Below are 15,015 nucleotides of genomic sequence, written 5' to 3'. Positions count from 1 at the left end.
CCTCTCCCGATATTCTAGAAAAACTACTTCGACACGATCACCCCTGAGGAAAAAACTAAGAGTAAATAAACACGCATCCGTGATCTTTCTTTTGGGAAAAAAAAGAAGAAAATTCCGGATTATTTAAGATAGGATATTGAAACCAATATAGTAGGATTCTCTGATTCGCTGAATAGGATGGTATGATTTTCATTAAGATGGTTTGACTTTTAGGGGGTGTTTTTCCCTTTCTGAAAAATCAGGCAAATTTTTTCAGGCTTGCGACCTTTGATGAGTAACAAAACTAAACTTAAAGAATCTTGTATATTTGGAATCAGCATAATAAGCTGATTCTTTTGATGTATCTATTAAATCAAAATTCCGGTTTTTTAGAGTTTCGGGTACTATTGACCCGCATCGCTCCTTACATATAGGTCGTTTCCATGAACTGTTTGAAAAAGTTTTTTTCGAGTAGCGTGTCTTTATTTGTCAGAAAAATAACTAAAAAAGAAAGAAAGCATTATTTTAACCAGGATTACAGAAAAGGACCAATGAAAGTAGACGGGCAGCTTAATATACACTGATATCTATTACTGGAAGTCTCAGCAACTTTTGATTTGCAAACGTTGTAAAAGGAAGAAAGCATTTTAAAACAAGGTTTGTTTTCATTTAAGCAAAAATGACGCTTTAGCTTGCCCATGGTAATTTCTGTCTGTTTGAAGTTTAACTTGATTATTTATTGTAATTTTCGTTGTTTTGGGGCTTTATTTACTCATCAACAGTAATTTTTCTAGTTTAGGGTATAAATTATGATTTGACTTTATCTCAGGTCATTTTTGGATAAATGTATCTCTTTAGATTCGTGCGAAAATATATTCTTCAGCAAAAGTTTTGAAAAATAAATGTGCATTGTCAGTTTAATATACATATGCTAATATTTATTCCTTAAAATATTAATTAATTTTGATTTATTAAAGTTATAAAAGTGAAAAGATTTAAAAGAATTTTTTATGTAAAGTGAAAATTATATTCTGGCTTTTAGAAAGCATGGGGTTAAAAACCCTTCTCATATTAATTTCTGCTCGTTTTGAGCTTGAGTCTGTTATTCGTTTTAGTTTCTGTTTGTTTTGGGTTTCATTTATTTATTGATACCCGTTTGTGGTAGTTGTATGCTTGGTAGATTATTTGATTCAATTTTTGTTAATTTTTTGTTTAATGGAGTTCTTTACTTTTTTTGAAAAACTTATTTTGTAGAAAAAGCTTTTTTTAATTAATTTCTGTTCGTTTTATATTGACATAATCTTTTTCAGGGAGAAAGACTGAGCCTCTTCTAAATTGAAACAACCATCCCTTCCATAAAACCTTAATTACCCCAGGGCGTAATTCACAACCCTTGCCTCTAATCTCTGGGGTTTGTTTCAACCCCAAAAGCCTTGTTATATGATATTTAGACTATTTTGAATAGAATGGCTATCTCAAAATTTCTATTAGATGCATTTCGGGACAATACGACGTGTGTGGGTGGGGGGAGGGGGTAGCTGTCCTACGATCACTTTCATTCTTAAATAGAGCGTTAAAACGTCTGATTACCAATCCAATGAGCTTCTTTTGAAGTTTATATGACCATGCTTTCTATAAAAACCTTGCATGTCCCCAGGGCATAACTTACAAACCTTGCTCGGAGGGCTGGGGGGATTTCCTCACAAACATAATTTCCAGACCTTTCTGATATGCTGAACAAAAAAATTATGATATTCTATCTCAAAATTTTGATTGTAAGTTTTTGGGAAAATGATGGGCACGGGGGGAGGGCATTTGCCCTCTTATAACTTTTTACTAATAAAAAAGGCACTAGTTCTCTCAATTCTCAATCGAATGAGTCCTTTTTGAAGCTTCTACGACACAACTTAGGACCCTTGTCCTGAGGGCTATGGGGAGAAAATTATCGTCCTCAAAGATATAATTTCCAGACCTTTGAACTACGTTGAACAAAATGGCCATATCAAAATGTTGATCGGAAATGTTTTGGGAAAAGATGGACATAGCTTGGGGATGATTCTCCATCGGATTACTTTCGACTATTAAAAAGAACAAAAGTCCTCTCAATTTCCAATCCAATGACCCCTTTTTGAAGTTTCTACGACAACGCTTTCTATAAAAACATTATATTACCCCAGGGCATAACTTACAATCTCAGCCCTGAGGGCTGTGGGGGTGTTGTCATACTCAAAAACATAATTTACGGACCCTTTAACTTCGTTCAAAAAAATAGCTATATTAAAATGTTGATCGGAAGTGATTGTGGAAATGGTGGGCGTTAAGGGGGGGGGGGCATTAGCCTTCCAATCGCTTTTGACCATTAATAAGGGCACTAGCCATCTCAATTCCCAATTGAATGAGCCCTTTTTGAAGTTACTACGACAACGCATCCTATAAAAACCTTATATGTCCCCAGGGCATAACTTACAACCTTAGCCCCGAGGGCTATGTGGGGGGCTGTCGACACTCAAAAATATAATTTACGGACACTTCAACTACGTTCTGTAAAATAGCAATATTAAAATTTTGATCGGAAGTGTTTCGGGAAATGATTGGCGTGGGGGGCATTCACCCTCCAATTGCTTTTGACTTTTAATAAGGGCACTAACCCTCTCAATTCCCAATTAAATGAGCCCTTTCTGAAATGTCTACAACCACGCATTCTATAAAAACCCTTATACGCCCCTATGGCATAACTTACAACCTTAGCCCTGAGGGCTGTGGGGGGGATTGTCATACTGAAAAACCATAATTTCCGGACCCTACAACTACGTACATTACATCCTCAACATATCTTTAGCCCTTCCTGTGATATTTGAGATCCATCCTTTTAACATCCTGAAGACACAAAGTGTCTTTTGATTTAATCTAACATCTCTTTAGACATTCCCTGACACTTTAAAATTATATCCGTAACACTTATGTTGCATTAAGGTTTGCAGAATATTTTTTTAATATTGCGGATAGGTTTTTTGGCAGCACGGATACTCTTAGTGCTTTTCGATTTGGTTCAAACATAGAGGGTTCAACACCCTCAAAACCCTTCCATGAAAATTTCAACTTAATACCTATAGCCATTCATGATATTGGAGAAAGACGTGGCATCATTAATGGGGAGAAAGACAATGTTTTCAACCAGTTGGTAAAATAGGTAAAAGCACCGCTATTTTACTGCCTCTATTTTTCTTTAATTATGTAAATGACCTAATGGAAACAAATAACGTAGAATCAATGAGATAAGATATGTCTTAATCAATAAAAATCAAATGTAATTTTAATAATAATATGACCCAAAGCAGTGAGTAAAGATAACGGGCCAGTCGGGAAAATCCAAGCCCCTCTCCCCCAAATATTTTTGGAAAGTGATGCTTCTGATTGCAGAAAAGCTATTTTTTGAGAACCTTATCGCAGATAGTGCCTTTTGATTTAGTTCAATATCCGCCTAGACACTCCCTGAAAGTTTCAACTAGATACCCTTAGCCGTTCTTGAGGTATCGCAGACACGCTCTTTTGAGAATCTAGATTCGCATGTTTTTTTGTTGTTTTTTTTTAATTCAAGACATCTCCAAAAACATTCCCTGAAAGTTTTAGCTTAGTGTACTTAGACGTTTCCGAGTTAGATCAGTTAAGTCCTTTTGATAACCTTGATGCAGATAGTATTTTCTGATTAAGTTCAAAATCCCTCTCAACAATCCATGAAAATTTGAATCATACATTTAGCCGTTCCTGCAAGATTGCGCACAAGTCCTTCTAACAACCTGTGACTAAGTTTTAATTTTGTTTTGATTTTGTTTTTCAATATCTCCTTGAAAGTTCTCTGGAAATTCCAACTTAAAGTCCTTAGCTGTTCTTGAAATTTTTGCATATATACCGTTGACTGGATTGACAAGGTGTATTTATGCCTGGATTAACAAGGTGTATTTTGATTTAGTTCAATATCCCCATCAACATTTCCTGGAATTTTGACCTTAATACCCTGTCTTTTGGGACAACCAGTTTTGAACATGCCCCCTTTCCTAAAAACAAAACTTATATGCAAAAAACATCAGGCAACTTGCATATTTTACATCCCTTGCCAAAGGAACTGTAAGGGGCGAGGACATCCCCAGAGGTATGTTATTTGACCTTTTCACTATTTTGAAAAAAATGACCACCTCGAAATTTGGATTGGGTTTAAAGGAGGGAGGGTAATTAAAAGGGGTTTACGAGGGGGGGCTTGTTATTCTTCGATCCCTTTTGGCTGTTATAAAGGGCAATCGAATGAGCCTCCCCCCCCCCCGAAGTTTCTAAGACAGCTGCTTCCATGTAAAGTGAACTGGGAAAAAATACTACATGGAATTACTTAAATTATGAACTCACTATAATGACTTTATTAAAAGAACTATCGTAAAATATTTTCTTTTAAGAGTTTCTCAAATAGAACGCCGGGTTTGAAAAGCCCTTCATTTTTATTTGTTATCGTTGGCAACATCGGTTTTGCATGTGTTGTTACAGCTGATCATTGGGATGAAGGAGGGGGTGTTCACGACAAGACATGTCTTATTGGCAAAAAAGTGCCAGTCACGAAAACTAATGGAAAGCTAAGCTGACTTGTAAGAAAGGCTAGTGAAAAATATACCGGCTAGTCGTAAATAACGAGAGTAAAAGCAATTTTTTTAGAAACCGACAACCATTCCATTATTGTTATCAGTTCTAATCTGTAAACAAGTGTGAATAATTGGTGTCAGTCATTGGCTCGCATGGTTTTTAAAAATAATATTTATTTTCTGAAGAAATCGATGGCATCATGGAGAAGAAAGTCATAATGGTAAGTCGTATTCAAGTCTTAATAATTTGAATTCAGCGCCAAAAGCTAATAAGTTTTTAGTCTTTGCTGGATAGAAAATAAAGTAGGCCTATATACACGGTATAGAAAAGCCAAACAATTCCAAATAAGGGTAAAAATTCCGCCTTCTGTCAACACCAAAACCCGAAGACTCAAATATATATATGCATTAATAAACTTTTGACTTACATGTTGCCCCTGTTTCGTTGCCACATATCTTAGCGCCACCTTCTGGAACACATGATTCCGCAGCTAACCAGTCTTTCTGGCAGAAGCTATCATCAGGGTCTGATTCAACATCAAAGTCCTCCACTATAATATAGGTTTGGGCTTATAAAATTATAAAATCTGGACGCAAAACGCTATATATCAGGGGTCGGTAGCCTATAACCCATGGGTACCCTAGAGACAAATTCATTAATTTTAAAGGGCCTACTTTACATCCAAAAAAAACGCCCAAATGCAGAAAAATCAATCGTTAATATAAACCTGAATTAAATATTATAATAGTAATAAAGGATTAGAAGTAGATACTAAGAATAACATTTTAGTCTGATGATTAATTTGGGGCAATGAAAGTAGGCAGAATATAGCTACATTCTCTGAACAAACTTTTGTCATTATTATTCATCTTGTGTGTGTCTGAAATATTTCGCAGCTTAAAATATTATACATAAAATTAAAAATAGTTTCTGGCTGCCAGATTTCTCCGGCCAATTCAAACCTGAAAATCGTGATTTTCTGAGTTTTTTTTTGCTCTTCTAAGTTTATGATGCCACGTTGAAAAATTAAAATAAATGCAAAAAATTAAATTAATTATACTTCACAACCCTTTTATTCTGTTAAAAACCAAACATTAACAATTTGTTATTGCTCAATTAAGCATGGGCACTGTTCTGTTTTTTTAGAAGAAAGAGAAAAAATATAAACAGAACAGAAACAGAAAAGGTCAATCAAAAACAGAACACCTGTTTCTGTTCTGTTTTTTTAGAAGAAAGAGAAAAAATATAAACAGAACAGAAACAGAAAAGGTCAATCAAAAACAGAACACCTGTTTCTGTTCTGTTTTTTTAGAAGAAAGAGAAAAAATATAAACAAAACAGAAACAGAAAAGGTCAATCAAAAACAAAACACCTGTTTCTGTTCTGTTTTTTTATAAGAAATAGAAAAAATATAAACAGAACAGAAACATAACAGGTCAATCAAAAAAAGAACACCTGTTTCTGTTATGTTTTTTTAGAAGAAAGAGAAAAAATATAAACAAAACAGAAACAGAAATGTTCAATCAAAATAAGAACACCTGTCTCTGTTCTGTTTTTTTAGAAGAAAGAGAAAAAATATAAACAGAACAGAAACAGAAAAGGTCAATCAAAAACAGAACACCTGTCTCTGTTCTGTTTTTTTAGAAGAAATAGAAAAAATATAAACAGAACAGAATCAGAAATGGTCAATCAAAAAAAGAACACCTGTCTCTGTTCTGTTTTTTAGAAGAAAGAGAAAAAATATAAACAGAACAGAAACATAAATGTTCAATCAAAATCAGAACACCTGTTTCTGTTCTGTTTTTTAGAAGAAAGAGAAAAAATAAACAGAACAGAAACAGAAAAGGTCAATCAAAAACAAAACACCTGTTTCTGTTCTGTTTTTTTTATAAAAACAGAAAACATCTGTTTCTGTTAAAAAAACAGCTGTTTGAGCAGCTGTTTTTTAACACAAAAGCTTAAGGAAAGAAAAGTGTAGGGGGTAAGTTTTGGTTTATTATCACAAAGATAATAATTGCATCATTTGTTTAACTCTTAGAGCTTATCACTTAAAGATATGCACGTTTCTAGCATTTTGAACATTGTGCAGGCATACTGCTTTGGCGTGAAATAATCGGCGATCAAAAATGCCGGTTCGCTCGACACACTAGTAGTAAGTACGCTAAGATGATTTAGAGCAATATCAGGCAGCTTCGGAAAGATTTCTTCGTTTGGAGTCCAGGAAATGAATGGGTGTCCAATGTGAAAACATTAACCTTTAGTCTCTTATTAACTTCTCGTCAGGGTTGCCACTTGCAACGGGTAGTACTTTTCACTAAAAGTAACACTTTTCAGAAAGCATAGTACTATTGCACTACTTTTTACGCAAAAATAACAGTTTTTCTAATAAACCGGGGAAAATATTTCTGTGCACAGAAACATGGCCATCCTTTTTTCTTCTTTATGGTTGTTTTCTTCCTTTTTCCTGTGCATTTTTATTGTTTCATACTTTTGTTAAACATAGCTTCCGAACGTCAGGATGGGGGGAAAGGGCAAAGAATGTTCTGGATGAGGCAAGTTAATGTTTGTTTCGTTGTTTCATGTCTGATTTCGTTTGTTTAAAATCAGTTGTCTTGTTTTATTTGGTGATGTATTTAATTTTGTATTTTCTATGCTCCTCAATTTTGAGGTAAATCAAAAATAAATTATTTCCTGGTAAATATATTCAGTTCATTCATTTGGCATATAACTAAAAGGAAATATCTCAAATTCTGAATTTCAAAGAAACTTAGACACTTTGGTGCATAATACTTTCTTTAAGTATTTTCTTCTCTTGAATAGGTTTTCAAAGAGATCCAAATATAAAGACAATTGTACTTTTTATTAACTTATTTTGAAAATTTTGGTTGCTTAATGGTGCTCCACTGAAAGTAAGGAGCAATATTAAACCTCAAAAGGGACAGAAATTATTCCTTATATCAAGGGGTTTTCCACTCCTCAATACCTTGCTCTTCACGCTAAAGTTCTTAGCACTTATAAAAAAGATTCGTATTGTAATTAAACAGCTATTATGTTTCAGAAGTCGTTCTCAAAATTAGGAAAAACAGTCAAACTTTAGCATAAAGGACAAGGTATTGAGGTGGGGGCAACCCCTTCATACATGGATTAATTTCTACTATTTCAAATAATTACCACCATTTCAAATCATTTTTTATCCAATTACTTGGCTAAAAAAAATAAATAAATGAAAAAAAGGGAGAGAGAGAGAAGAAGAAAAGAACTGTCATCCTAATCTAACAATTGCGATAAAAGAGCACTTGAACGAGGTCTTAACCTTACTCATCTATCCAATTACATAGGACAAAACAGTATAACCGAACCGTCAACCAATCGAAATGTCCTAATCCATGCAAAGTCGTCATCATAAATGTAAGCCGTTATAAATTTACAAGCAAACGCACCTTAAATCTAACGAAATATTTCCAAGTAGTGACTTTGCATTAAGGCTCATCAGAAGAATACCACCTGCCTCAATGGATTTCGACGCTTTACTTTCTTTAACTGGCACAAGGAGCGTATACCATAAGCTCTTTTATGGTATCCCTATATTTGGTACAACTTGTGAAATACAAGCATACTATGAAAACTATTCCAAAAATACATACAAAATGAGATTAGTTCTATCTTTATTGGAATCCCACGGATAAATGAAACTTAAAAACAAATCTGAAACAATTAAAAACTATATGGGCCAGACTTGAGTTATAAAACAGTGCTTTATTGTTTTTTGGAACCAATTATAGATTTAAAGTCCTTCAAGATGGTCTGGAAAAATTGTACAAATACGAAAATCCCAAAAGAAAAATGATAGAGAAATTACATTAAAATATCCCTCCGTATTTTTTTTTATAATGTTTTGTATATTTACCTAAAAGTTCATTATACAAAAAACTACATTTTTCAAATTCCCAACTAATTTTATTGGCAGAAAAAACTCTCAAGATCAGTTTTTGGCTAAACGCTTGACATCTATTTTTAAAATATGTGTAGTTACTGCAAATTCTTGTATACCTAAATAATTGGGAATAAAAATCAGAATAAGTGATGTTTGAATGGATATTACTTTCGAGGAACGGGAAAATAATTACTTCAAAATTAAAATCATCAGCTATATTATATAATTTAAAAACTAATTTATTATTCTCTGAAATATTAATATTGAAATTTAAGAAATGGTCAGAGTGTCCTGTCCCATAGCTAGGATTCAGAATTCACTCTAGTGGATAAATATTTTTTGAAATCTTCATAAGAATATATCATTATCGTAGCACGAAAACAAAATTGGGAACAGGAGAAAAACATGTAGAAAAAAAAGAAACAGGACAAAAATATATAAGATAAAAACAGAAACAGAACAGGAAAATAAAAACAGGTCATATGTTTCTGTTTCTTTATATAAACAGAACAAAACACGTACTTTGAAAATAAAACAGAAAACAGAAACAGTACCCATGCCCATTTTCAATGACAACTGTATCTTTTTAAGCTCTTTGGCCCCTGTGTGTATAGCTTATTTATCATTTGACTCTTGTGTGCATGGCTTATTTTTTCATTTATTTGGATCGGATTGGACTGACGACGCTTCTTGACCACTGAGGTCCTTGCGTCAGCCATGCAATGTGTTACTACACCTGGGTTTAAACCATAAATTCCGTATTACCAAGCTGAGATGACACGATGTTTAGTTGAATTTTCATACATTTTTCAATAGTTATGATAAAACAGATTATTAACAAAGGTAAATTTTCAAGAATTTTGTCTTTCTACATTTTTAAGACTTTCGAACAGTTTTCTTTTGATCTGGATACCTGACAAATCGAGTATTTTTTATCAATTACTGCTTAATTAAAAAAAATATAATTGGGAAGCAAGAAGAATCTAGAGCAAACAAAAACAGAAAGTAATTTCTTGGGATGACAGTTAATAAAATATAGTATAGAAAGCTAGTATATAGTAAAAATAAAGCATATCTTGTAGGAGATTAAGTACAAAAAGTAAAGAGTAAAGTAAAAGCATTGAGTTAGCTAGCATTGAGTAAAACCTAGTGAAAAGCTTTACTTTTCATGTAAAGTTTTCATGTTTACGTTTCATATTTTAGTTGTTTTTCAATCTTTGCCTTCTTAAGTTTCACCAGTGCTCCCAAACACAAATTCCTGTCAAGATGGGAGCCAAGATGTCAAGATGGCTAGACACAATGTATGTTACTTACCAAGTACAAAAAGGGTCCAGGTCTTTAGCACCTTCTTAAGCCTAAAAAACAATTTCTTTTGGAAGGTTCGTTTAGTGCCAGGGAATATCACCAAAATAAGCTTTGTTCCACTGGGAGAAAAAATTTACACGAAATAGCTCTTCCTGCAGAAATATGATTTGCGTCTCAAATACGTGAGCGTTTAGGAAACCTCTTGGGAGGTTGTATCACTTAAGTGATTCCCTAAAAGCTTTGGTGTATATTATATGGACGATGGATCTTTAATCTTTTTTCGTATTTGCGTGGCCCTTTCTTATAATAAGATAAAAGAAAGATAGAGAGAGGGAGAGAAAAAAAGGGAAAGTTTGAAAAGTTCCCCAAAGGAGGTATTTTTGAAGATCCGTATACTTATACTATAGTTTTTTCATCCTGAAGTCAATAAGTAGATAGCTCAAATATTTATTGATTTTTTTTCCGCATGGTCTTCTTCTGACTTTATAGTTATCTTATCGTAGAAAATATTAATGATATTTTTCTTTCAAACGGTTCGTGGTAACAAACTATCCCGCAAATAAGGAACGATCCGTGCTAATAATAACCGAGAGTTTAAATAGAACATTTTTGACAACAATATAAACATAAAAAAAAACGAATTTTTATGACGGTTCCAAATATATACAATTTATTAAGTTTAAATTTAGCTACCAAAAAACTGAGAAAATTAAGGGGGGAACACAAAAAGATCAAGATCAGATCTCTAAAAGATCAAGTTAATTTAAAAAAAATTACACAATCAAATTCAGCATATCAGAGAGCCCTATTGCAGAGGTTTCAAGCTTCTTTCTACAAAATTGTGGAATTTTATATTTTTTTTCTGAGAAGAATAATGACTAAAGCGTGTTTATTTGTTTGTTTTTGTTTGTTTTTTTTATCAGGGGGGGATAGTATTAAACCAATAATCTTGGAAAACAGAAAGAAGGCTCATTCGAACAAAAATTTAAAGGTCTAGTGCCCTTTTTAAGTAGCCAAAAAGATTGTGCCACAACAAAGCGACGTTTTTTGCCATTTAGTGGCACGAAACGACGGTTTTACCTCAAAGAGGATCAAATTAAAAACAAGTGAAAATTCATCCAATATAGCATATCGATCTAAAAAATCCACGAAAAAATGTCTTTGGAGCTTTCTGGTTTCAGAGGTAGTAATGCCACACGGTGGCACTTTTTTTTAAGGAATCACGGGGTTTCCAAAAAAATAAACGGTAAATACAGACATCTATTTCAAAGTTTTATTTAAATAAGATGATTTGTTTGAGATTTCTCAAATTTATGCACAGTGCTGTATAATTGTGCTTTAATCATTACGGGGGAGGGGCGGTGAATTACTGCATGGAGGGGGGGGGGTGCATGTGTTTAGTGCCTCAAAACTGAATCAAAAAAATTCATAACACTCTGCCAGCCTTCAGTAAATATAGAGGGAGGTTTTGGGGTGAGGGTAGAAATTAATCTCTAATTCCCTTTGACTCCCGGGAATATTTTGGACTAAGCCTGTAATATGGATGTTAGAAGGTGATAACGCAGACATAAAACTTTGCAACATAAAATAAATATAAACATGTCTTACGTAACATAAAAGAATGTTTCAAATTCTTACGGTTTTTCAAACAGTTCGTGGTAACAAACTGTAAGGAACGACTCGGCTCAATAGTAACCGAAACTCTAAAACAGAATTCTGATATCAATACATACATCAAAAGAATTGGCTTATTCTTCTGATTCCAAATGTATAACTTCAGTGTTATCCATCAAAAGCTACGAACCTGAGAAAAGTTGCCTGATTTTCGAAAAAGGGAGAGAACAACCCTTAAAAATCAAGGTCCTTAGTGAAAATCACACAATCGAATTCAGTGTATCAGAGAACACTACTGTAGAAGTTTCAAACTCCTATGTACAAACATATGGCATTTTGCATTTTTTGCCAGAAGAAAGGTCACGGATGAGTGTATATTTTTTGTTTGTTTTTTGTTATTTTTTTTTCCTTGTCTTTCCCACGGATAATCGAATTGAGCTAATGGTCCTAGAAGATCAAGAGAGGATGCATTCGAATGGAAGTTAAAAGTTCTAGTGCCCGTTTTAAGTGACCGAAAATATTGGAGGGCAACTAGCCTCCATCCCATACCCATTTTTTCTCCAAATTCGTCAAATCAAAATTTTGAGATAGCCATTTTGATCAGCATAGTTGAATTATCCAATAACTATGCCCTTAGAGTTAACGTGACCCCCCATAGCCCGTGGGGAAAGGGATGTAAGTCATCAAATTTGCCCATTAATGCGTATAGCATTTTTTATCGGGAAGTATGCAGACATTTTTCGAGGAGGGGCGGGGGGATTTTGTGCTTGGAATGGATTTTGATTGGGGATATATTATGTGGGGAGAGAAATTTCCGTGGTTGAAACTTCCAGGAGAAATTTTCCACTAGGGGATTTGACAGAATTCCTATGCGAAATTCTTTTTTTTTGTCTTACTTTCTCTTTGCCAACTGAGTTTTTAATGTGGAGATGTTCAGGGGGAACTGTCCGGGGGAATTTTTCAGGGGGAAACGCCCGGGGTAGATTTGGTTTAAAAAAGCAGTGTGATGTTGGGAAAAATACCTAGTTTAAGTTATTACGTCTAAAATACGTCGTATAAACGGGAGATGTGACCAATCACGCATATAACTATAAATACAACAACACTTATTTTGCAATTAGAAGACGAAGAAGATTTTGCCGCCTTCATTAGAAATTTAATTCACATTTAGGCAATATTAGAGAAGAAAATTAAAAACTTAAGACTTTGGATGAACCCAGTTATTGAATTCTCTCAGACAAATCTAGTGAATCAACCGGAAGTAATTATTTTGTTGTGTATAAATCTGTTAGTTTTAGTTTAAATGCTTTAGTATATGTGTTGATGGCAATTGCTGTAGGTGTGATATAAACATCCAGACTTTTGTATCTGTTTTCAATGTCTAATAAATGGACTTATCCTTATTTAAAGGTTTATTTGTTCGTAAACGATTAAAATTTAAAGTCTTCTTAATAAAAGTATGCTAAGAGAATTTTTCAGGCTGAGTCGTTCATAAAAATAGTTACGGGGGGGGGGGATGGATTTTCAGCGAGGAATGGATTAATCTGTATGCAATTTTATATGAAGGGGGGCGTATATTTTTCGTGGGAGGAACTTTCCATGGAGGAATTTCCCGGGAGGGAAGGGAATTTTTTATGGAGGGTGAGCCAGATTTACTGGCTCATGATTCATTGGAGCCAGATTCATTGGAGGGTGAGCCATTAATTGAAAAACGATCAGAAAATAAATAAAAAACGAGTTTTTTCAACTGAAAGTAAAGAGCAACGTTAAAACCAAAACAAACAGACATTATTCCGGATATGAAGGGGTTGCCCCCTTCTTGAAAACCTTGCTCTTTAAGCTAAAGTTCGACTGTTTGTCCCAATTTCTTGTGAACGGCTCTTGAAAGCCAGAAGCCCTGTAATGAGAATAGGAAGCCTTTTTTAAAAGTACTAAAAACTTAGTGCTAAAAAACTAAATTGCTAAAATAAAAAGTACATTAGAAAAACAACGCCGTCGCAATCTTCAACGCCAACAAACCGTTGCGTATAACTCAGTACAAACATAAAAAGGTGTCATAAACTACGCAAGTGTTAATTACAAGTCACTGGACCCTTTAAAGTTGCATGTATTCAATATGGTGGAGCCCTCCATTTTCCCCGAGGAAAGAGTAGCAATCAAAAGAGATTCATTTGGAGGTTGCTCCTCGCTTGGTCAAATTGCATATTCACCTCCAGGATTTCCAAATGAATTAGGTTGGCTTTTTTAGGACGTCACTTGCTTTCTAAGGAGTTTCAAACAGTTCGTGGTAACGAACTGTAAGTAAGGAGTGACCCGGCACAATAGTAACCGAAACACGAAAAATCGGGATTTTGATACCAATGGATGCATCAAAAGAATCAGATTTTAATGCTAATTTCAAATATATAAGTTTCATCAAGTTTAGTCCTACCCATCAAAAGTTACGCACCTGAGAAAATTCGGCTGATTTTCGAAAAGAGGGGGAAAGACCCCCTAAAAGTTGTAGAACCTTAATGAAAATCACACCATCAGATTTAGCGTATCAGAGACGCCTACTGTACAGGTTCCAAGCTCCTGTCTGCAAAAATGTGGAATTTTGTATTTTTTGCCAGAAAAAAGATCACGGATGCGTGTTTATTTGTTTTTTTTTAGTTTTTTACCCCAGGGGTGATCCTATTGACCGAGTGGTCCTAGAATATCGCAGGAGGGCTCATTGAAACGGAACATAAAAATTTTAGTGCCCTTTTTAAGTGACCGAAAAATGGAGGGCAACAAGGCCACCTCCTACGCTCATATTTTTCCAATGTCACCCGATCAAAATTTTGAGATAGCCATTTTGTTCAGCATGGTCGAAAATATGATAACTATGTCTTTTAAGATGACTTGATCCCCCAAAGTCCTGACGGGGAGGGCTGAAAGTCATGAACTTTACCCAATATTAACATATATTATTGGTTATTGGGAAGTACACAGACGTTTTCAGGAGGGAATTTTTCTGGTAGTGGGGGGGGGGTCGGATGTTTGTGGGAGGATCTTTCCATGAAGGAAGTTTTCATGGGGGAAGGGAAATTGCTATGAAGGGGCGCCGGATTTCCCAGCATTATTTAAAAAAAAATCAGAAAATAAATTAAAAAAAAACAAGTTTTTCAACTGAAAGTAAGGAGCAACATCGAAACTTAAACCGAACAGAAAATATTACGCATATGATTGGGTTCACCCCCTAGTCAATACCTCGCTCTTTAATCCAAATATTTTTTAGTACTTCCATAAGAGCTATTTATTCTACTTAACGGCCGTTGTGATTAAGGGGTCATTTTTAAAGAATTGGAACAAAATTCAAACTTTAGCGTAAAGAGCGAGGTATTGACTATGGGGCGATCCCCCGAATATACGTATTAAAAATATATGAATATAGAAGTTCCTTACGTAAGTTAATTCATAAGTTACGTATATTTATTGCTAATGAAAACGTTCGTAAATACAATTAAACAAGTTTCGAGAAAGCCATTTAACCAAATAAAGGTAAAATTAATATGCCACTTTTGTTTTGATTATTC

General features: G+C 34.3%; 1 protein-coding gene across 1 annotated transcript in view; it reads right to left on the bottom strand.

Moving 5' to 3' along the window:
* The window catches only part of LOC148941017 (neuropilin-2-like), a 115,138-nt gene that overhangs the window by 24,224 nt on the left and 75,899 nt on the right, over positions 1-15,015 (bottom strand). Inside the window, exon 4 of the mRNA XM_089104957.1 lies at positions 5,033-5,155. Coding sequence (XP_088961083.1) covers positions 5,033-5,155 — 123 coding nt within the window. The remainder of the gene's footprint in view (positions 1-5,032; positions 5,156-15,015) is intronic.

The sequence above is a fragment of the Artemia sp. Qi Xiang Cuo genome, chromosome 19 (assembly GCF_049724085.1).
Source record: "Artemia sp. Qi Xiang Cuo chromosome 19, ASM4972408v1, whole genome shotgun sequence".
Lineage (NCBI taxonomy): Eukaryota > Metazoa > Arthropoda > Branchiopoda > Anostraca > Artemiidae > Artemia > Artemia sp. Qi Xiang Cuo.
The sequence above is the reverse complement of the archived record's forward strand: the minus strand, read 5'-3'. Positions and strand labels throughout refer to the sequence as shown.